Source organism: Cryptotermes secundus, unplaced genomic scaffold (genome assembly GCF_002891405.2).
Source record: "Cryptotermes secundus unplaced genomic scaffold, Csec_1.0 scaffold42, whole genome shotgun sequence".
Taxonomy (NCBI): domain Eukaryota; kingdom Metazoa; phylum Arthropoda; class Insecta; order Blattodea; family Kalotermitidae; genus Cryptotermes; species Cryptotermes secundus.
Genome location: NW_019720161.1, coordinates 1,160,446 through 1,183,981, shown reverse-complemented (window position 1 = coordinate 1,183,981; position 23,536 = coordinate 1,160,446). Strand labels below are relative to the sequence as shown.

Genomic DNA, 23,536 nt, shown 5'->3' with positions numbered 1-23,536 from the left:
ACAGTTGTTGTCCTTCAACTTAAACCATATACAGTTTAAACATAACTTAACTGCTCCCACATCAAACAAGGACATTGGTTTCTAAATTAGATGAACTTCATCATTTAAATGCAAAACCAAAAGTGGATGATAATCAACAAAAGTGACCTGTTACTCTGTTCCAACTTCCATTGCATTTTTAGTTACAAGAGGTAAACTCTAAGGGATTCCAGAGGGTTCTTTTGATTGTGTATTACATTTAGAATTACTGGGTTTCTGAACTTGACCATTGGATGGTATTCTGAAAGAACGCTATGTTTCAGAACCTGGATCTGTTTCTGTCCTCAGCTGAAAAGTAGGGGCAGAATGTAGTCAAATAGGACTGTTAGAAGATGCAGTAATTTAGATTAGCTTCTTAATGAACAGGTGCCTCCCTATATTTTTATCTGAGGACAGAAACAGATACTGTTTCAGAAATGTCTTCTGTTCAGGATATCAGATGATGGATAAAGTCCAGAAACACAGTAACCCTGAATGTGATGGATATTCTGGAGCACTGGAAATAGGGACCAATGAATCTGTGGCTCTCCAAACCCTAAAATTTTAAAATTTGTTACCCCTGCATATAATAGTCTGTTGGATCTAATTTCATCCCTTCATATTTAGAATATTTTTGATGACTCTGATACTATATATGAGCTGCTGCAAAGTAATGTGATGTAAGACAACAAAGCATTGTTTTAAGGTAATAAGGTTTTCTACAGACATCACCATAAGATGGCCTCTGGTGACCTTCATTCTAATGATCTATCTATCAATCACTGGGGCTGACAGAAATTGCCCTTTCAGTACCCCCACCTCAGAAATGAATTCTGTGCCCTTACCAAAGTGGACAGAGAGTGGAAAGTTCAACAGAGAACCATATGGGGGGGGCAACAAACAAACGGTAGCAGCAGACATTTGTTAAACACTCGCTTAATTTTTTTGAGTCAATATAAAGAGAACATGGAAGTGTGTGTTGTGCATTATGGTTTAGACTGTACTGAATATGTACATTAATTTGCATTTTATATACTGATCAGAGTTGTTTTGTTCAACCTTCCAATTCTGTATCAGCAGTTGTTTGAGATTTTGAAAAATAAAAATATAAACTATACTACTAAATTTATAGTCAAAGCACATTTAAGAATAAATAATTTGCTTTTGATGTGGGAGCAAATGGCATTTTCAGCTAAACTGGTCATGATATAAAGCATTCCTACCCTCTTTGTTGTACCCTGCATTGCAGGAAATATCATAACCAATATTACATTTTATAGTGTCAACAAACAGTTGTCGGGTATCTCATGAAAAGTAACCTTGAGTTTTCTTCCCTTGACTTATGGATTTAAATTATGTAACTAATGGATTTCAGTAATATTAGTATGCTGTGAAGTGTGTATATTCTATATATATATTAGTTAATTTGTCTGAAGGGTTAAGGCATTTATTGCAGCTATACTAACTTTAGGCCTGATTATCTTGTTGTGACTGAATAAACTCCATATTTTTATAAATAATTTCATTACATTTACCCAAGTATGCAGGGCTGATGTTTTACAGTGGAACTTATAACCTTGCTAGGTAAAGAAATCTGATGCATTTCATTGCAATGGCTATACAGAATTAATTATTTATAGAGTATTTATTCCTATATATTTAATAGATTATGAAACTCATATTGGAGGTTAAGTTATACAGGACAGTTTCAGCACCACCTCTGAGGATACTGTTTCAAAGACAAAATTTCCACATTGAATTTATTTGAATAAAGTATGAATTTTGGTAAAATAGTTGTAGCAGGCAATTAAGTGTAAAATTTCTGTACATATTGATTTATATAAGTCAGTTAATATTGTATACACTTGAGCCCTACTACAATGAAGTTCCTTATGGCATAGAACTTGGAACACAAGAATTTGGTTGCTAGCTTTATACTTTAGGACCTGATTATAATGTGGTCTAGTGTTAGGGACCCTCTGATAGCAGGCTCCCAGTACGTCTTTTCCATAGGGATGTTTGTAGTTTAAATGAACTGGATTTTAGTAAATTGTCCTTCAGAATTTTCTACCAGAACACCAATAGATTTCATAAAATAATTGTAACATTTTGGAGCAAATATTTTAGCAGTTTGAGAACAGTAAGTAGGTACAGTGACTGCCATGTACAAGCATGTCATTCTGCAGTCTTGACCAGACTTTGCGCTACTGCACAGGTGGAAGAATGCGGGGCAGTGCATTTTACAAACACTTCTTTTTCTTTTTAATTGAAGATTAATTTCTGCCAATCGTTTGCTCATGTTCTGATCATTAATTGGAAATAGTCTAAACATGTTATGCAACAGTGTAAATTAAAGTGTTTTTAAGACTTATGATACCAATGAAAGTTTTCGTTGCAATGTCTGGAATATTTGTGTTACCGTGATGAAGTTTTAAAAAAGTTGATCTATTTATATCAGGGGGGTTGGGGGTGGAATTTCTTGCCACCTGGGATGAGATTTAGTTTCGCACCAGCCCTGGCCCTAACATCAACCATGTGTAAAAGGAATGATGCAGTTAAATTTTTTGTTGTAGATAATGTCACAAAACGACAAAATTTTGAGGACATGGAGTTGATGTTTGAATTAAATAAAGCCCCAAGAAACTGGGTGTAGTGACACAAACATGGCCCTTCACTTGCTGACATTATGTTTAACACCTTAAACAGGTATTCAGTTTAAATATCTTCTTCTTCAGCAGCCTTTACGGATTAAGCCCTGTGGTCTGGAATGATTGATGTGACTACTTGAATGAATGAATTTGAATATCTGAGAAGTAAATAATAAAGAAATAAATAAAAAATATAAAAATAAATTATATTGAATCGGACATGTCATATTCAGAGTAAATTCATAGCTTCAAAGAGGGTCAGACTTGCAGTTGTGGGGGTCCTGAGGCAGTCAAAATATGGAGGCCAATGATAAATTTAGGTTATAGAAGTTTTCTTCTTGTTTCTATTCCTTATATTAAGTAAAAATGCAAACAAATATTTCAGTAGAATCTGTGGATTCTATTTCTGTTTTATGGAGACCCAAGGGTGACCACCCCAGTCACTCCCCCTTAAATCTGGTCTAAGTTCTATGTATCTACTTTTACATTTGACAGGATGTATTGAGCATAAGCTCATCATACAAAACAGTTTTTACTAACATTTATGGGTATACACGTTTCTTTTCTGCTGAATTATCCACATGTGAATAGCCAATGAACAAACTGTAAGGGGTAAGAGCTAGTTTTGCAACATTTACTCTTCCACTGATAATGGTTTATTTTAACTGAAACATATATCAGAATTAAATATACAAACAAGATGTATTATCAACATCCATTTTGTATGACAGGTGTTTATTCAGTAGTTTCTGTCAAAGTATACATAAACATAATGTAAATTATAACATTTTCTTACCTCCTTTGCAGAATATTTTAAAGAACTTTATTCATTGATGGAGCTTTAACTCCTGATGGATACAGGCACTTCCAGTCAGAGCTCAGGAAGATTTTTGGATTCTTTGTCCTTTGAAATTATTGCTAATGAACATGTGAAGTGTGAAGGTATAGTACATGTTGGCTACACAAAAAGTAATTTCACTTATGTTCTGATAGTTGTTGGCTTTTCCATGAAATATCACCTCTCCATGGTCTAATAATTAATTCTCTTTTCTCCCCATTATTTATTAATCAGTAATGCTGTCAAAATCTCAGACTATAGCATGAGATAGTATAATGATTTCAGTGAATGTGAATGATGTGGAAGGAGTTAGTCATGGCGTAATTAGGTGCACTGTCTCAGCATTTGCCTCGATGGACTAAAAAAACATAAAGAAACCTTCAGTCACGCTAGCCAGTGCCCTAGCCAAGATGTGAACTGGTCACTTCGTGAACACAAGTCAGAAGTATTACCACTTGAGCCAACCTGCTGTCCCCCCTGTCTGGTGTCTCCAAAATGGGACTGAAGGAATTGATTTAAAAGCTCCATTTTGTATATTTTGAATTATTTAATAGATTATCAAACGTATTAAAATGTGAGATGTTTGTAATTAAAGTTTGTAATTTACTGATAGAAAAAGTCAAATTATCCTTGTCAAGACATGTACAATTGTGAAGCCTTCATGAGCTTATCTTCATTAATTTGTAAATAAGTATCTTATTAGGTATTATTAGCCATATTTTGTTCATTTTATTTCCATGGTGTGTGTAATTATTTATTCTATAATTATGACATCCATTAACATTTGTGACTTCAGCACATAGATTGCCTGTACCACCAGAGATTCTTCATGGTTTTCCAGGCAAATGCCAGAATAGTATAGTAAATTATGCCATTAACACATCCTTTCCAATATATTATTCAACACTATACAGTATGAGCTACTGATGGTATCAAGACAAGTCATTCAGAAAATGAGCTTTCCTGCTTAAATGACTCTTTAGATTTGCTACCCTGTAACCTACTTTTGACTCTTCACATGACTGATATGCTTTATGCAACGATTATTTTGTAAATTGTGTTGCCCCGTATGTTCCTTTCTTTCTAGGGATAGCTGAGTTCTGCAGAACATAATGTTCTGTCCTGTCAGTAAATCCAACAGAATTATAAAAAAAAAAGCATGTAAAGGTCTACAGCTAGAAAGGACAGTTTTTTGAAAATTAGTGGATTCTGAAGGGAAAGTTGTAAGCCCTAATGTAGATGCAGTTTTTTAAACAACCATAAGCTCTACATTTATGAAATTTGGCACACAAGTAGTTCAGAATCCCTTGTATCTGCTGATATTTTCTTAAGTTTTCCTTTACAGGTAGTAAAAATTTGATTACAGGTTAATCATTGTAAAGAATAAAAGTCAACAGGTTTGAAGAATCCTCAACTACATGTGTGCCATATTTAACAACTGTAGAGTTTGTGTTTCTGTAGAAAAATGTATCTAAATTTGATGATATTAACATTGCAGAGATAGGGCTTATAACCTCCATTGGAATGAAAAGATTTTCAGTATTAATAACATTAGGGTAGTTTCTTTTCAGCCTTTTAATATTCAATGAATCTAGTTAACAGTAGGTTTACTTACAAAAACATAGGGCCCATAATATAGCATATCTCTTACAAATACTAAATACTTCTAGCAAATGGTAACTACAACCATATTACATATTACAACATTCTTATTCTAAATTAACAATTTTTATAAATTGTAACTTGGCAAGTGCCAAACCATCAGTCTTTGTAACATGCATTTTGTTACCATGTGAGCAAGCGTATTTCATTAGCTGTAACTGTTTATTTGTCTTACATTTTACCAAGTTCTAAGATAAGATAAAGTATGACTTGGGCTATGATATTTAGCATATGCTCTTAACAGTTCTATCGTCTTCACTATGCTTTGTAAATTAATTTGTTGCCTCTTGACTGATTATATATAATTATCTAGGCACAAACTGTTTAGTGCAACTTTAATACCAGAAGAGATTCAGTGAACTTCTATGTGCACTGATGTAAGTGGAGAAGGGAATCGTCAAATGATTACGCTTATATACTTCATGTACTGTACTCAAGAGCACATTATATTTATTGTATTTTGACATGACTTTTATATTCTTAAATGCTTAACCATATCCTCTCCTAATACACCACTTATAATCATTTGACATCTTTGGAATATTGATCAGGTACACTTTTATCAGAACTACATGCAAATCCAAGCATCAGCTTTAACAATTCACTATCATTCACTCAACAACGATGGCTATAGTTATGTGATTAATTCTTCTCAGGTGACTAGTAACGTCAATTTGAAGTCAAAATCCAGCGTTTCAGAAGCTCCTATGCCTCCATCATCTGAGAAATATTGTTCCCTCATTATGCAGATAGAGAATATTCACCATAAAGAATTATGTCTTCTGGGATAAAACACTGTATAGTCAATGGAAAATCAACAGATATTTCAGAAGAACATGTCGCCTCTAACTTCAGGATCAAAGAATAATCCAAGTAGGCTCTGCTTGCTACCTGTTGCACATTAGTTTCTTGCTTAGCTCATGCTTTGACCCTGAAGATGGTGGTATCATGTAACTCTGAAACATCAGTTGACTTTCAGTGGACTACACAACATTCTTCCCTGAAGATAGGATTCTTCACACCCGCCATTCCAAGAACCTCATTTCATACAAGATCCACAGTGTCAGACTTCAGTTCCAAACTGATGTGCCTCATCACCCAAGAACAATTTATTCTGGACCTTAATGCTGTAGGCAAACTGTGTGTGTCTAGAGTGGAGATCAGCTCAATTTAAAATTCATATATGCTTCCCACTGATCCATCTATAGGAAAATTGTACTTCCCACTGTCTGAGACAAGGATGGAAGTGTACGCATATGGTACAGATCTAGAGTACAAAGTCTAGAAATTAGTAGAATTTCCTTAGAAGGCCATGGTGTGTGGACATGCTTTAAATGTGAGGTTTTGGGTGAGTGCAAAATTCTGTCGCCTGTGATGTGGCACCACATGGCCTGGTATGTTTACTGACATTTTGGAGAAAAATACAGCCTCCATCTTTACGGGCTGGAAAGTAAGCCAAGGAATCAAGCACCAAGCCGAGACTCTCCATTTTTTCGTGATTAGTATACTCTTTGACCCTGAAGATGGAGGCAGTACAGTCCTTCAAAATATCAGTAAACTTATACAAGATTACATGGAATCAAATCGCCATAAGGCAGTAATCTTCACAGTTACCACTGTAGGAATCTTGGATCTCACAAAATGGGATATGTTTTTATTAGGCCTGCTGTCTGTTACCAGTTTCATCTATTTACAAGCAGTTCTTCTTTGGAATCAACACTGCGTGGGAATAATTACTCTGTACATATACAAAAACATTAAAAACTTTAACAAAATTAAAAAAATTGGAATGCAACCTTTATAGGAATGTAAGTATACATGGCAGTTTTCTGGAACATGTTTCAAATTGAAATTAATAAAAAAGGAAATGGTATATATATAATGAAATGTATTTGCTCTGTTATGAAATTATCAGCAAATAATTTAAAACTTACAATATCCTGTACACTGTACTGATTATCAGTCACAGAATTTCAGCAAGTTCCTGTCCTTATGGGCAAACAGAAAAAGAAAACCACAAAATACCATCCTCAAAATTGACACTGATAATAAAGGAGCCAGTCAGGCAGTTAGACATTGACTTTTCACAATGGAACCTTGGGATTAGTCTCAGAAGACTTCATACGAAATTCATCGTAATTGAATTAGCACTGGCGCAGAGTTTTCTCTACATTTCTTTGGTTTCCCCTGCTAATCACTATTCCACTATTGCTCCACACCCAGTTAGTAAGAACCCCTGANGATAAAACTTATGTAAGATTTGAGGCTTTCACGGCGGTGACTATGAAGAAAGCAGTCTTCTGGGATTTGGCACCGTGTATATGTGGTGTTAACCGACGTTTCGGAGGAACGTATCGTGATACAGATTCTAAATACAATTTTCTGCATAACCTATATGATTCTTAATAATGGAATGACTCATTAATTGTATAGCTCTGCCATACAGTACTCATTATAATTACTACCCTACACTGTTTTATTTTGACATGTACATGGAGTAAGCAAAACTAAGTTTTATCTTCAGATGTACATGTCAAAATAAAACAGTGTAGGGTAGTAATTATAATGAGTACTGTATGGCAGAGCTATACAATTAATGAGTCATTCCATTATTAAGAATCATATAGGTTATGCAGAAAATTGTATTTAGAATCTGTATCACGATACGTTCCTCCGAAACGTCGGTTAACACCACATATACACGGTGCCAAATCCCAGAAGACTGCTTTCTTCATAGTCACCGCCGTGAAAGCCTCAAATCTTACATAAGTTTTATCTGCTTACAAATCTACAGTAGTCCTGAATAAAACTCCTTTACTTACAGGGCTTGCAGAGCAACACAGCCACTTGGGCCACCACATTTTCTGAATATCCCCCCCCCTCCCAAATGGGAATTAATTTTTCTAATCTTTGATCATTTTGTGAGCATTAATTGGCAATAATATAAATATGTCATGAAACTGTATTAAAAAGTGTTTTAAGAATTACAACACCAGTGAAGGGCTTCATCACAACGTCCAAAAATGTTGTTTCATTAATTTTGACTACATTTTGAGAACGTTGATCTTTTAGAACTGAGGAGGGGATGGAATTTCTCATCACTGAGGGTGGCTTTTAGGCCCTACTGGCTTGCATATTGCATGAATTATACACCAGATAGTACACAATTTAAATTGGGGATGTAAAACCAAGAAAGTTGTGTCAATGAATAAAAAAATTTTCATGCTACACTTTTTGGTAGGGGGGAAAGGTAAGGTTAAGAAAGAAAAATTTGTGTGCGCTTGAGGGAATCAAGTGAAGACTACTGTCTTCAGGGATCTGACATGATGTAGTCTGGTACATCAGTATAAATGTTTTAGAGGAACCTGATGCATCCATCTTCAGAGTAGATGACTGCCTTGAAGAAATATGCAGCAGGTTGCTCCAAAACAATGGTAACAGTTTACCAGACTATATGATATCACATCCCAGAAGACAGTGATAATCATTAATCCTATAAATTCTATAAATTACGGGTGCAGTAGACGTGAAACCCATCTGCACATTTCAAGAAACTATGCATATTTTAAGCATCATCTGTAATGCTTACCTCTTCTGTTATTTCAGTAATATAAATGAATAAACTTCAGTTTTCATGTAAATTATCAATAATCTGAAAAGTGGGATACAGTTGAAACCATAACTGACCACTGACAACCAGCCAGTAAAATCCATGTTCAGATAAACTCCATGTATTTCATTACATAACACATTCTCTTAAAATTGTCATTATAAATCACACTTATCTTGTACAACTTCTAAGATGAGCTACAATAGATTCTAACCATAGTAACACAAATGTACCATCTGCAAGGTTCTTATAATTACATGGTCAACATTCCTTAAGAATTACTTAAATGTATTTGGTAAACAAATGACTATATGATGATACATCACATTTCATAAAATTATTTGCATAAAATCATGTTCTCCTATTTTATATTAATAAAATTGAGGATTTCTGATGTTTTGAAGAATGTTAAGCATGAATAGTCAACTGTTGTCAGCGGGGCCTTGGAACATTGGCTGCAAATTGCCCTACATAGTTACCCCTGGGGTTATAGTTTGCAACAATCAAAACTCTTCCATTTTTGCTTCTAGCCAGTCCCATTCCAAGTTCTTGGCTATTTTTCCAAATCATTTGGGAAAAGTGACCTGAAAAATTATACATGTCATTTTATATGGTAAAATTATCATACAGCATCTTAGATCAGTGCGGTTTTAAAGAAGAACTGAATTTAGACAGTACAAATAGCATGAAATAAAAAGAGATTGAACACAGAACCAACATGAGAAACCGAGGTTACAAGGATTTTACAAGCCATATCCTTGCAGGGTTGAATTTTATAAAATTTAGATTTGCTTTTTTGAGTGACTATAACCTTTAAAGCTTTGAAATTTGGCATGCATATAGGTGGGAATTCTTTATATTTGACTTTATTTATTGATTTATTTGTAAGACCAATTTAGGTAAAAATTTGTATTAAGAAAAGTTTATTAAAATTATGATCAGTTATGTGATATAATTTGGCATGACTGGGGAAGTCTCAGTTATGAAAGACTTGATAAGATGTAGCCTCACCAGTACCCCTAAAAATGTCAGACATTGTGTTGGTAGAATAAATCAACCATTATCACAAACATTTACGGAATCATAACATAAAGAGTGCAGTCAGACCTAAGACTGAGACTTAATATATTCCCAAAAATATGTTACAGAGTATTAAGTATTTAAAGTGTTAAAAATTAGTCAGTTAAACAATTTTTACCCAGGATGATTAAGAATTGTAGTTCTTGCCAACACAGCAATACAATGTGGCATAAGTCCAAAAATCAAGTTTTCATTCACAAATTTGAAAATTCAGAGAGTAAGTATTTTGGATGTTAATACAAAGAAATTGTAAGTGAGGAAATTGTAGGTCAAGGCATGGCTGTATTAGGACATGGAATGACATTTCTACTACCTACTGGTAATTTATCATTGAATATATGAAATACCTGATTTCAATACACGTGGCTCTGCTCCAAAAGTAAAATCTTTGATTTCTTTGTACCAACTCTGGCAGGCATCCTTAGCAGTTACTTTCTGTTGAAGATCTGAAGACCACATACAGTAAATGTTCTCCCCATACTTTCCATCAGGTCGATGACCAAATCTGTCTTCCCGTGCCAGTGTTTTAGCCCACTCTTTTGCATAACTACAGAGCTGTCCATTAACAGTAAGATACATATAAGTGGTTCTGTCACATTTCAGTTGTGTTATTTACAAAATACTTAGAGTAGTTAAGTTAATAGGTTAAAACATTAACCCAGTAAGACACAATATGAAAAACAAAAACTTTGGAATGTAAAAATATTAAGCAAATATATTTGTACAGAAAAATACAAAGAATTGCAACATAAAAGCTATCAGTATCCATAAACATACTCTGTAATCAAAGTTGAAATTTAAACGTTCAGAAAATGTAGTTCATTGACATAACTTTTGTTTGGAACATATTGCAATTTCATATATTTTTAAATATATGGCTATATAACATTATTTATTTTCATAAATAAAGTGTCAGCTCTAACCAGTCAGTTATACCAAAATTCTTTATTTTCTGATTTATATTTCGGCAATGACTTCATATACAAAATTTAATTAATTTTATTAGTTTTCAGAAGCTGCAAGAATTGATACGCCATAATGGTGCAACAATAAGATTGTGGGAATCCCCACATACTAACACGCAGCTTCGTCTATCTAACAGACAGCATTCAACTTCTGCTCAAACCAAGTCAATGTCACATTGCGGCCACCACTCGTATTTATACAGCACTCGTTGTCCAGCCCACCTGTAGATCATCACGTGCACTAGCCAAACAGTGCTCACAATCTCAACTGCAACTTTAGCTCCCCCCAACAAGCATGGTATAAAAGGCGGAGCTCACAACACACTATCATCGATGGTTGATCACTGATTGGATTGGGATCCATTCATTGATTCAAGGAGTGAGGTCGATGAGCAACAATTTTTATGTTTGACAACATTCGAGATTGGCTGTGAAACTTGGAACATTTTGGTAATTGAAACTTGGATTGTGCATTACTGAATGAATTCTCAGTTGTGTCTTAGGCAATATTGCTTGTGGATTCAGTGTGGGCAGTGAGTTGTGTCTTAGTGTCTTGTAGTCTTATACGTCAATACTCGGCTGGGTTGTTGAATCTGTAAGTGCCGAGCCAGAGATGGCTGGCGTCCCTGTGCCGGGGTACCAGGCATTCTGGGCTGAAAAACGTGCTGCTCTACAGGCCGAATTTAAAGAAATTATGCAGTACCCTGATGCCGAAACCCAGTACAGGCGCTTATTCGACACCCTGTGCAACATTGAGGACGTGGCCGGCTTCACAACTGCTGCGGTTGGAGAAACTGCAGAATGGGCGGCAATAGTCAGCGCCGCCGACGAAAATAGGATTAATTACTGCAAGGCCCTCTCCGGCAAGACGCTGTTCATTGCACTCTATGGAAACTATACAGTTACGCTGAACGAGCTGAAGTCCCTGGTAAAGGCCAGCACATCAAGCACAGATATTCCAGCCTGGGAGGAAGGCTTCAAAGAAGTCTGGAGGTGGAAATGACAGAGTACCGCTGAATCCGCACTGACTCCAAAGAAAGCAATGGCAGCCTTCAAAAGGAACCCCAAAACAGAGGTTGCCACCAAGAACTACTTCGCTCCCCTTGGGGCGGCAACGATGGAAACGGACACTTCTGGTGCCGAAGCCACTACACTGGAGAAGGAAGCTGCAGTTAAAACCAGGTAGGCCTCCCCCGGTAATACTAACGTCCACAATCGATCTTATTCAGTTTCAGAGCCAACTGAAAAATGTGGTCAAAGGCGACTTTGAGTTCCGTAATACCAAAAACGGGACCAGCGTCATCACTAAAAGCATGGTGGATTTCAAAGCCGTCAAGTCTCATCTATCCAACAATAAACTTTCCTACTATACCTTCTTTCCAAAGTCCCAAAAACCCATAAAGGCTGTAATCCGTAATCTCCCTCACAATACCCCTGCGGAGGATATTTCTGATGGGCTGGTGACCCTGGGATTTGATGTGGTTAGCGTCAAACAGATGACAACCACCCGAGGGTCGCCTTCAGAAGAAAGGATATCAAGAACTCTTCCCCTCTTCCTTATCACCCTACCCCTGACGGTTCCATCTACAAAGCCTTTGCCACATATCCATCCGGGTTGGAGCACAGAGTGGCCTTATGCAGTGTCACAACTGCCAACAGTTTGGCCATGTCTGGGCCAATTGTAAACAACCTCCCCGTTGCATGTGGTGCGGGGATGGCCACCTGCACAAAGAGTGTCCAGAGAAAGAGAACGCTGCCTCCACTCCAGCTTGCTACAATTGCCAGTTGAAGGAGTGAGAGAAGCCCCATCCCGCCAACTATCAGGGCTGCAAACACGCGAAGGAGGAGCTGCAGAGGTAGAACTCGCACAGGGCATGCAAAACCACAACGGGAAGAGTGTTTCCTCAAATATCGTTACCCCTGGAGTCTCCTTCATGGCAGCGCTCCAAGGTAGCATATCGCAGGAGCAGCGACCTCAGATTCGCCAAGATCCAGTGGCAGTTCCACCAGAAACCACGAAACCGAACGGCCCGGTCCTTGTACAGGAACAAAAAAAAAACAGGTCAGTCAGCTCAGACTACTCATGTAAACAGTCCATCTCTCGACAATATGTTGAGAGTAGTGATTGTAGAACAGCAGATTATGACAGAGGTCAGTGGTGCAGTGTCTGAGGAAGAAAAAATAATAGCCATTACTAAAATTATTCTAAACCTAATGAAACAAAATGGCCGCTAGAGTTCATAGGCCCCTCACAGTCATAGCATTTAATGTGAACGGCATTGGGAGGCAGCGCTATGAGCTCAGTAAACAGCTGCAAGACCTACATATAGATGTGGTCCTGTTTTCAGAGACACATCTGAAAAACCTCGTGAGAAGTTCTTTATTCCAAATTACCACTTTTATAGAATCGACCGCCACTCGGGCAGAAAAGGCGGAACTGCCATTGCAGTAAGAAAAGGAATTCCCCATAACCATGTAGACCTACCACCCCTTGTTTCAGTAGAAGAGACAGGGGTCTGCATACCAATTGGTAATAGCGAAGTGCTGTTTGCAGCTGTTTATAAATCTCCAGGCAGAGCCTGGAGTGATGCTAACATCACTGAGCTCTTAAACTTCAGACATAAATCTATTTTGGCAGGTGATATGAATGCTAAGAACCCATTTTGGAATAGCAGAGTTTCAAACCCATCAGGCTTGAAACTTATGGATTTATTTGATACGAGTGATTTCGAAATCTCAGCACCACAGTGCCCCACTCATTATTCCCCTGCAGGAAATGGTGACGTGTTAGACATTGTGGTTCACAAAAATATCAGACAGTCAAATGTCATATTTTAGCGTCCTGTTGCACTGATTTAAGTCCATGATTTATTTAATCCGTCTTGCAGTGCATACACTCATTTATCTCCTTCTCTCCCTCGCACTACATGTTTCGGCATAATAATGCCATCTTCAGGTGCTTACTTATCCACGTCAAACCAGTTCATTGCATGCCATGTTCACACATTAAAATAACTAAAATATGCATCTATCATATACATTGTATATGATAGATATGTATATGATATGTATATGATAGATGCATATTTTAGTTATTTTAATGTGTGAACATGGCATGCAATGAACTGGTTTGACGTGGATAAGTGAGCACCTGAAGATGGCATTATTATGCCGAAACATGTAGTGCGAGGGAGAGAAGAAGATAAATGAGTGTATGCACTGCAAGACGGATTAAATAAATCATGGAGTCAAATGTCATCGTCTATGATATTTTGGACTCAGATCACCTACGAATAGTATTCCACATACCGGATCACGTTAAAATTTGGAATATTTCAACCCACTGAAAAATTTACAGATTTGGAGCGGTTTCAAAGCCTCGCTTCTGAATTAATATCACCTAAACTAGAAATTAATTCGGGGGTAGAAGCCGATAAAGCGGCACGCGACTTTGCAGCCTCTATTGCTTTGACATATAGGCTGTCGACAAGTAAAGTTACACTTTCGGACATAAACAACGACCTACCTGGTCTAGATCGTTTGATAAAATATAAGCAGAGGCTACGAAAACTGTGGCAAGAAACCAGGGATCCAGCATGTAAAACGGCAGTCAATTGGGTCACCAAATCGATCAGGCGGATGACCCGAAAAGAGGCACTTGAACGGTGGGAAACAAAAATAGATAACGCTGAAGTCACACCTCAGAGTATATGGCCCATTGCGAAATCTCTCCTTAAGAGAGACAGACCAAGGGCACCAACTGCTATTCATGGTTCTTCTGGCCTTAAGTTTTATCCTTCTGAAAAAGCCAACGAAATTGCAGACTGTTTGGAAATTCAGTTCACGCCACATGACCTGTGCGACGAAAACCATGAACAGCAGGTGGAGGCTAGAGTTCAAGTTCTGCTGGAAGCCGTAGATGAAAATCCCCCTCTAAGGATCAGACAATGTGACGTTCAGAAATTAATAAATTCTCTGAAATTAAAAAAGGCCTGTGGAATTGACGGCATCCCAAATGAATGCCTCAGGCACCTTCCAAGGCGACCATTGGTTCACGTAACTCATTTATTCAATCATTGTTTTCTTTCTCATTTTCCAAATACTTGGAAGGAAGCAAAAGTAATAACTTTACCTAAACCCGGTAAAGACCCGAAATTTCCTCAAAATTTACGTCCGATCAGCCTCCTGTCCATGACAGGAAAACTATTCTAAAAAGCAATCTTTAAATTCCTCCGTAAACATATTGAAGAAAGAGGCCTGCTCAACGCAAGTCAGTTTGGTTTTCGTGCGCATCACAGCACGACATTGCCATGTATGAGGCTGGCGGACGTGACCCTTAATTTCAACAATAAAATGTCTATGGCTGCAGTGTTCTTGGACATCGAAAAAGCCTTTGATACCACGTGGCACTCAGGCTTGCTGTATGAGTTATCAAAATTGGAATTCTCTAACTGTTTGACCAAGCTTATTGGGTCCTTTCTTTCTCAGCATACATTCAGGATCTCGGTTGAAGGTGAAATCTCAACGCCAAGGGAAATGCAAGCAGGGGTATCACAAGGTTCTGTCCTTTCCCCTACTCTTTTCAACTTGTATATAAATGAACCCCCTCCCCCCCAAAAAAAACTCATGGTGTTCACCTGGTCCTCTTTGTGGAGGACACCTGTCTATATGCGACAGATCGCAAGGAGGGTTTCATTGTCAGAAAACTCCAGCGCAGTCTCAGCTCAATGGAGACCTGGTTTGAGCGCTGGAATATAAAAATTAATGAAGATAAGATTCGGGGGGTCTACTTCTCTCGTGGGTATTGGCCGCCTGAGTATTGTCTTACTCTTAATGGACAAATATTCCATTTGTAAATAGTGCAAAATATCTAGGTGTAATCTTCAATAAGAGAGTTACATGGAGATTGCACATAGAAATGATCGAAGCGAAGGCCTTCAGAACATTCATTAGAGTATATTCCCTATTCAAAAGTGAGCGATTGAGCGCTAACATTAAATTGACCCTCCACAAAGCTCTTATTAGATCTGTAATGACTTATGCTAGTCCCGCCTGGGAGTTTGCGGCAGACACCCATCTAGTGAAATTGCAGCGCCTGCAAAATAAGGTTCTCCGCACCATTGGCAATTTTCCGAGGCGCACACCGGTCCGCGAATTGCACATGGCATTCAAAATTCCATACGTATATGATTACATGACAAAATTATGCAGGCAAAAAGCAGAAGTCATACAAAATCATGAAAATGAGAATGTTCGCATTATTGGTCAACGTGAAGCCCAACATAGAAAGTATAAGAGGCTTAAACTTGGCGGTGGTCAGGCATACGACCGTTCAAGTGACTAGACTGCCATGGTAGCAAATAATACTAGAAATGGGGCATAATCTGCTGTACAATGCCTGGATTGACAGAGGCCTTGTATATATTGTACGTAGAAATAGGAATTAAGACTAGAATTAAATTGTAAATATATGTCAATACTGACAATGGACTGACTAAGACTGACAAATGACAGAACCGACCTCTCGTCAGAGAGGACGCCCCAAATGGACAGGACAGCAACTTTCACAAAGAAGAAAACATCTGGTCATGAGCCCCAGCTGGGGCTCGACACCAAGACAGACAGACTGACTGACTGTCAGTTGCAACATGACTTTGACGCTATCATCAGTTCTTCGATCTTCCTCACTGTGACAAAGACAGTTAATGCAGCTACTCTGACGTCATGAAGCAGCAACAGCTCTCCAGCAACCATGCCGAGGCAATTGCTCTGTCGTCTCCCACACCATAGGCAGCTGTTCCTACCAGCGCACGCAGCACCACATCACCGGCCAGCAGGCCAGCTGAACGGCCGTAAAGACCTGGTCTGCTACAAAGCAGCAAACGCTACTAGCGCATGCACGGCCGAACAAACGGCCCTTTTCAAGGCCCGCAGACTTTTTAAGTGGTTGTCTATTAGACCACTGACATCCCACATTGGTGACCCCGACTCAGCATGGACGCCGCAGACAGTTCGCAAGCAGCAGTATCCAGAGTGGCCGTGCGGCTCCCGCCGTTCTGGCCCGAGCAACCAGCCGTGTGGTTCGCCCAAAAATACAGTAATCTGCTGAAGATGTAGGATGTGATGCTGTGTTTTCTGTTAGATGGGTACATGTGTACCAGACCACACAGTGTCACCAAGCAGGTTAACAGAGCAGTAATATTAAAAAGATGATTTGTTTACATCATGACCAGGACATTGGATCTCCTGACTGGGATTTTTCATGGTTTACCTCAGTCCTCTAGACAGATTCTTAGGTGCTATCTCAATTAGGCTATGACTGCTTCCTTGCAAATTCTTTATAATTAATAAATTATCAGCCATCCTTCCACTCGATGCTATATAATATAGATACTGATAGTATTGTTGAACAACCCACAATGACACATAATGTAACATCTGTGAGGTTTGTATATTCACCTCTGTAAGTATATGCCTCCATCAATGCAGTCAATACTAGAACTATATGCTAGTCTTAGTAATAACATCATTATCTTTTATGATGTGTGAATCAGACACCTAATGCTCCTCATGTAAGTAGGATTAGAGGTTCTTATAATAATGACAGATGAGTATGAACTTTTGAGTTGTAATGTGGTCCAGTTTGGAGATACCGCGAAGTTTCAGAGAAACATGTCACACCTGGCTACAGCTGGGCTTGCTGCCTGCTTCTGCATAATTTTTGACCATGAAGATAGGGGTGGTATGTTCCTTTGAACTGTCAAGCTGTCTCTAAACTACACAGCATTGCAATGTAGAAAACCATTCTTTTCCTACTGTGAGTAGCTTTTTCAGTACTAACAGCTGTGTAACTGTTTGCTATCATGGTTTGTGTGCTGAAATAAATAATTTATCTTACCGATTTACTGAGTTTTAGGTCAGGTACCCCATGCTTTCTTCTGTACTCATTATGAATTCGAAGACCTTCTTTTGCAAATTCTTCTTCATCAGAGCTTGCATCATCATCAGCCATCTTCTCAGGTTTAGTTCTCTTTGTTACACCGTTTTTACCCTGACTTGAAGCAGCAAATCCACTGTAATATATATACTCTGGTTTAGGACTAGAGTAATATTATGTGAGTCAGTTTCTGCTGATAGTTATATCATGACACATGACTTTGAGTGACAGTTGCATCATTCTGTATGTTATCCATGACAGTTGCATCACTCTGTATGTTAATCTTTCTTTTGCCTCAAAATAAAAAATGATGGCTTTCAAGTGAAAGTACTCAAGATAACTTCAATATAATTTACAAAACGCAGTATTAGAACTAGCTACAAATTTTAAATATCTCACCTTCAATGTCGCATGTAATCATGGTGAAATGAAATATACCTCAAAGCACATATGAAGCTATTTCAGTAACATCAAGTAAAAGGATTAGAACAAAGATAATGTTGAAATTTTACAAAACTATGGCTCTGCCAGTAGTATTCAGTGTTTTATCATATTGAACATTATGTATGTTTTGTAGTAAATATAATTAATTTCTCTTAAAACAACAAAATTTAATTACTTTTCAGTGGAAATTAACAACAGACTATGCGAGAAAGCCAGTGGTAATTTATGGTGGTGGAGGAAGACATGTAGGTAGGAGGTAACTGCTAGGCAGATGAGACAAGAAATATCTGTGTTCATTCTTCTCTTGACTCGACATTAGACATATATGTGTGTGTGCAGAGTTTCAAAGTAGTTCCACTTTGAAACAAATACTTAATCTGAGATAAGTTGCTGAGTTGATCCATCTGAGTATTCCTTGATCTTTTATGTCACACTTCACACTTACCCAAGAGGCGGCACATTTTCAGCAAAACTACCAATGAAATTTCCTGGGGGAGAATAATTTGCCACAACAAATATTTGTCCATTACGACTTTTTGCAACTGCAACTCCAATTTCTTTGCTGTCCCGCCAAACAACCTGACTGAAGTGACCTGAAATCATATAGAAAATATCTGGCCATTAAAGAGGATGATTAAAGAAATATGGCATATTATCATCAAGAGAGAAACTTCTATGCCTAACACTAACAATCACAAGTGTGAATCATTGCAACAGCTAGTTCATGTCATTATCACCAGTGATCTATTTGGTGATAATGTACCTTATTTTCAGCATGGGTTCCACCAAAGAACCCATAACATAATCATGTTGAAATAGTATAATAATGTACACCTATACTTCGAAATGAGGAGCTGCGACAGCTCAGCCAATATAGTGACTGGCTATGGACTGGAATGTCAAGGAGTCAGAGATCAAGTCTGGTTCTGGGCCCCATCCAGCCTCCTATCCAATGGGTAATGCGGGGGTAAAGTGGTCAGGGCGTGAAGCTAACCACTCACCTTCAAATAGTGTCAAGGTCAAGTATACATAGATCTATAAATCCACTACCCCCATTCACCTTCATGGCATAGTGTTTAATTAGTTTTTTTTATTGCTAGTGAGGTGGGACTAAGTCCCTTGCACTGCGGCCACTTCTGGCCTATTGTGCCAGCCCCAGATGATAGATGAGGGTGATTGTGGAGCAATTAGTGGAATGAAGATTGGCAGGGGAAACCGAAGTACTCGGGAAAAACCTGCCCCAGCGCAACTTTGTCCACCACAAATCCCACTTGACCAGACCTGGGATCGAACCCAGGCCGCCGCGGTGAGAAGCCAGCGACTAACCGCTTGAGCTATGGCGCGGCCTAAATGCTGTTCCCAAGCGGTCAGCCATCGAAGTACTAACCACGCCCAGTGTTACTTAACTTCGGTGATCGGACGAGAACCGGTGTTTTCAACATGGTATTTGTTAAGTACAGGGCGAACTTTACCTTTACTTCAAAATGATTTTTATGTTTAGGAAAGTAATATGTTGAGGAAAATTTTTCTTTTCCCAGCAGGGAAGGTATTTATTTATTTGCATGAACAGTGAAATGAAAAAATGTGGAAGGAAACGGTGGTCACTGAATCAGTGGTACTGTCATTCTATCTGCCTTAAAGGGCCGAGAAAAATCTCAGTATAGTAGTGTCACCAGAATACAAGTCAGAAATGATACCACTTGAGCCAGTCTGCTATGACAAAGATCCATTTTAAGAATAACTGCATAAAAATATAGGTGACACCTTAGTTAGTTACTTTGTTAGTCAGTTAGTCAGTTAGTTAGTTATTGGAGAGGGTGAGTTTCCCCATGCACTGAGACCAGTACTGGTCCATTGTGCTTCCCTCTATGATATTCTACCAGTCTCTATACCCTACCGATATTGGTGCGTACCATCAGTCCCGACCGAGCCAGCGAGTTCGGCCTCTACTGGCTTGGCGGTGTCTATAATGCTTCCCCCATCTATCAGAGGCGTTAGAGACTACTGTTGGGCGGGAAATGTCCTTGAATTCAGCTCAGTGACCTCCTTTTGAGATATGTGGTTCTTTTACGTGCCATAAAGCTACGACACGGGACCCACGGCTTAAAGTCCCTCCCGGAGGACTTGTTCCCTGAATTTTTCCGCCTTTAAAAATTCCACGACCTCCGCCGGGTTTGAACCCACGTACCACGAGTCATGAGGTGGGAACGTTACCTCTAGACTACGGAGGCCGCTTAGGTGACACCTTACTTGTGACTTCTTTTTTTTTTCCAAGCCAGATTTATGCCAAAAACCTCTTAACTTACATCTGCAGCCAACATTTGTGAGTGCAAGTACTGGACTGCTTGTGCTTTTGGTGCTGTGCATTTAATGTTATGTTTTGTTGGCTGCCATGACTGAAAATAACAGCGTTCAGAACCAAGCAAGAAGCCCAGAAAAGCACATACTTTAGATATATGAAGTTTTGAACCTACATAAATTTGGCCTGAAAGTGCATGAACTGGCTAATAAATTTAAGTTGATTTGTTCAACTATGAGTACGATTTTGAAGTACAAGGCTGAATATTAGAAGGAAATGAAAAATAAAACTGACTGAGTTTCTTTGCTGTCAGCAAAGAAACTTGTGAACTTGCTTTGTATGACTGTAAATAGAAATTTATGCCTGCCTAGCATGCTGAGAACCCAAGGTGACTTAAGGGTGTGGTAAAGGGCACGCTTCCAGTCATTTCCTGAATCTAGCCATCCTCCTTTTGCAAGAAGTTTAGTTTTTAACGATCCAGATGATCCAGATAGTCTCTCATGCCTTTCTGCTTTCATCCATTAATCCTCCCTTTCCACAACATACAAATTATATGTTAGGAAAGAACTAAACTTTTGTGAAACAAATTTTTAAAAATGTATATTTGATGTCTGATTTATTCTCTAGTGAATGTGTGTTTTCATTCATTAATAAATATATAGGCATGTAATTAAAGTTTTATTTAGTTTCCCTTCATTTTCTTAATCAGTTCTGGTAATTTTGGGGGATTAAATTGGTTTCCAGAGGGGATCACCTTTATGCTAATATAGAGATAATTTTAACAAGGAAATATTCTAAAAAATAAAAAGGTGAAGCTGTCCCTGCAACAGGCAATTAAGGCCCATGGGGGTGTGAGAGGTCAAGGCTCCCACATTTTCTAGACAATCGGCTCACAGATGGCAGTGAGGTTATCAGCGTACTTTTTAAAACAAAAGGGCTGTACTTAAGAAATATTAGAGTGGGCATTAATGGATTGAATGTAAAGGAAGTAAGACAGAGAGATAGAATCCATAATAAATAAATATCTACCAATAATGCAATTAACTTACCAGACTTGAGAGTTCTAGGTTCACGACCAAATGGATGATCTTTTATTTCACTGTACCAGTTATCAACAGGTTCTCGGCCTGTTACACGGTAGCTTGGGTTGGAAGACCAACTACAAAATATATTCTCCCCATAATCTGAATTCTGACGATGCTCAAGATGTCCTCTTGAAGCAAGTCGTTTCGCCCATTCTTCACTGTACTTGCACAACTGTAACAATACAAATTGTACTTCTGCTTAATAGGGTAAGCAGCCGCGTTATAAAGGTATATGGGGGAGTGGAGGTATGGCCCCACCATTCTTGACATCAGCACTAGATGGAGATGAGTGATCAGCTTCACAACTCAGCTGCTTTACCCCAAGGGAAGAGAGTCCCCAGTGCCAACTTCATAGGAGTCTGGGTGGGCCCCAGGGCTGAATTGGGTACTGTGAAGAAGGGAAAATCACTTGTCACTGCTGAGAATCGAATTCCAACCGTCCAATTTGCGGCCTGTCTCTATACTAACTGAGCTCTCCTCAACCCTACTGTGACAGCTGTGTTTTGCATTAATGAGATGAACACTGAAACAGTGACAGGCTACTGGAGGGAGAACTAGACTTACATGTGGAGGATGTTTCATTTCAATGAGTCGGAATATGAATTTAAATAAATAATGACTTAATTATAAGGGAGCACACAGTAGCATAATTGGTTGACGCCCTATGCTACAAGCCAGAAAGTCGTGGGTCAACTCCCGATGAAATCATTGGATATTTCAGTTGACCTAATCCTTCCAGCCGCACTATGGCCCTGGAATCGACTCAGCCTCTACAAAAATGAGTACCAGGAATCTTCCTGGCGGTAAAGGGCAGCCGGCGTGTAGGGCTGACAACCTCACCGCCATCTGTGAGGCGATTTTCTAGAAAATGTGGGAGCCTCAACCATCATAACCCTACTGGCCTCCATGACCTATTACAAGTTTACCTTTGCCTTTCTTTTACCTTAATAATAAAAAAGGTTCTAATAATGGTACATCATACTTGGGTGTACTGAGAGTCTGGACTTTGCTTATTGTATAGCATTACATTTTAGAAACTGGATCTTTTTTCGTCTTCTGGTGAAAAGGCGCTGGACCTAACTAAATAAGTACTCCCCATCCCCTTCTTGGGAACAGGTTCTGTTTCTGAGGCTTCGTAGCCTCAGAAATGTAGCGCCAAGTAGTCTGTTGAAAGTCAACCGACATTTCGGACGAACATTCGCCTCCTTCTTCAGGGCCAAAATTAAGCTGAGCAAGAAACCACAGTGAAAGCAGGCAGAAAGCAGGGCTTACAGCAGTGATTATGAAGAATTCTACCTTCTGAGATATATCGTCATGTAGTCTGCTGAAAATGAACCGATGTTTTGGAGGAACATGTCACTTCCATCTTCAGGGCCAAAGAATAAACGTTAGCCGACTTTCAACAGACTACATGGTATTATATCCCAGAAGGTAGGACTTCTCATAACCACTGCCGTGAGAACTTCAAAATCCCATATGATGCCTAATATTGAAACCAAGGTGACTTTTTTTTTTATAACTCAAGCGGTTAGTCGCTGGCTTTCCGCCGCGGCGGCCCGGGTTCGATCCCGGGTCTGGTCAAGTGGGATTTGTGGTGGACAAAGTGGCGCTGGGGTAGGTTTTCTCCGAGTACATTGGTTTCCTCTGCTGATCTTCATTCCACCAATTGCTCCACAATCACCCTCACCTATCATCTGGGGCTGGTACAATAGGCCAGAAGTGGCCGCAGTACAAGGGACTTACTCCCACCCCACTAGCAATAAAAAAAAAGGTATCTTAGTCAATATTGAATATTATATTTAAGCATCCTGTTGCACTCCATACGATAAATGATATAAACTCCGTCTCAAGTGCAAACAATATATTTGTGTCTTTGATCTTGCTCCCTACACTACATGTTTCGGCCTCAGACGGCCATCATCAGGTGTATAACACTCACGTCGCTGTCAC

At 38.8% G+C, this 23,536-nt stretch overlaps 1 protein-coding gene across 4 annotated transcripts in view; it reads right to left on the bottom strand.

Moving 5' to 3' along the window:
* Window positions 1–7,448: 7,448 nt before the first annotated feature.
* The window catches only part of LOC111866786 (protein PRY1), a 96,051-nt gene continuing 79,963 nt past the window's right edge, over window positions 7,449–23,536 (bottom strand). For all 4 annotated transcript variants that reach the window (XM_023856047.2, XM_023856069.2, XM_023856064.2 and 1 more), the window contains exons 6-10: window positions 21,551–21,758; window positions 18,648–18,795; window positions 17,720–17,894; window positions 10,204–10,411; window positions 7,449–9,360 (exon numbers count right to left, since the gene is read on the bottom strand). In XM_023856047.2, coding sequence (XP_023711815.1) covers window positions 9,209–9,360; window positions 10,204–10,411; window positions 17,720–17,894; window positions 18,648–18,795; window positions 21,551–21,758 — 891 coding nt within the window. In that variant the 3' untranslated portion in view covers window positions 7,449–9,208. The remainder of the gene's footprint in view (window positions 9,361–10,203; window positions 10,412–17,719; window positions 17,895–18,647; window positions 18,796–21,550; window positions 21,759–23,536) is intronic.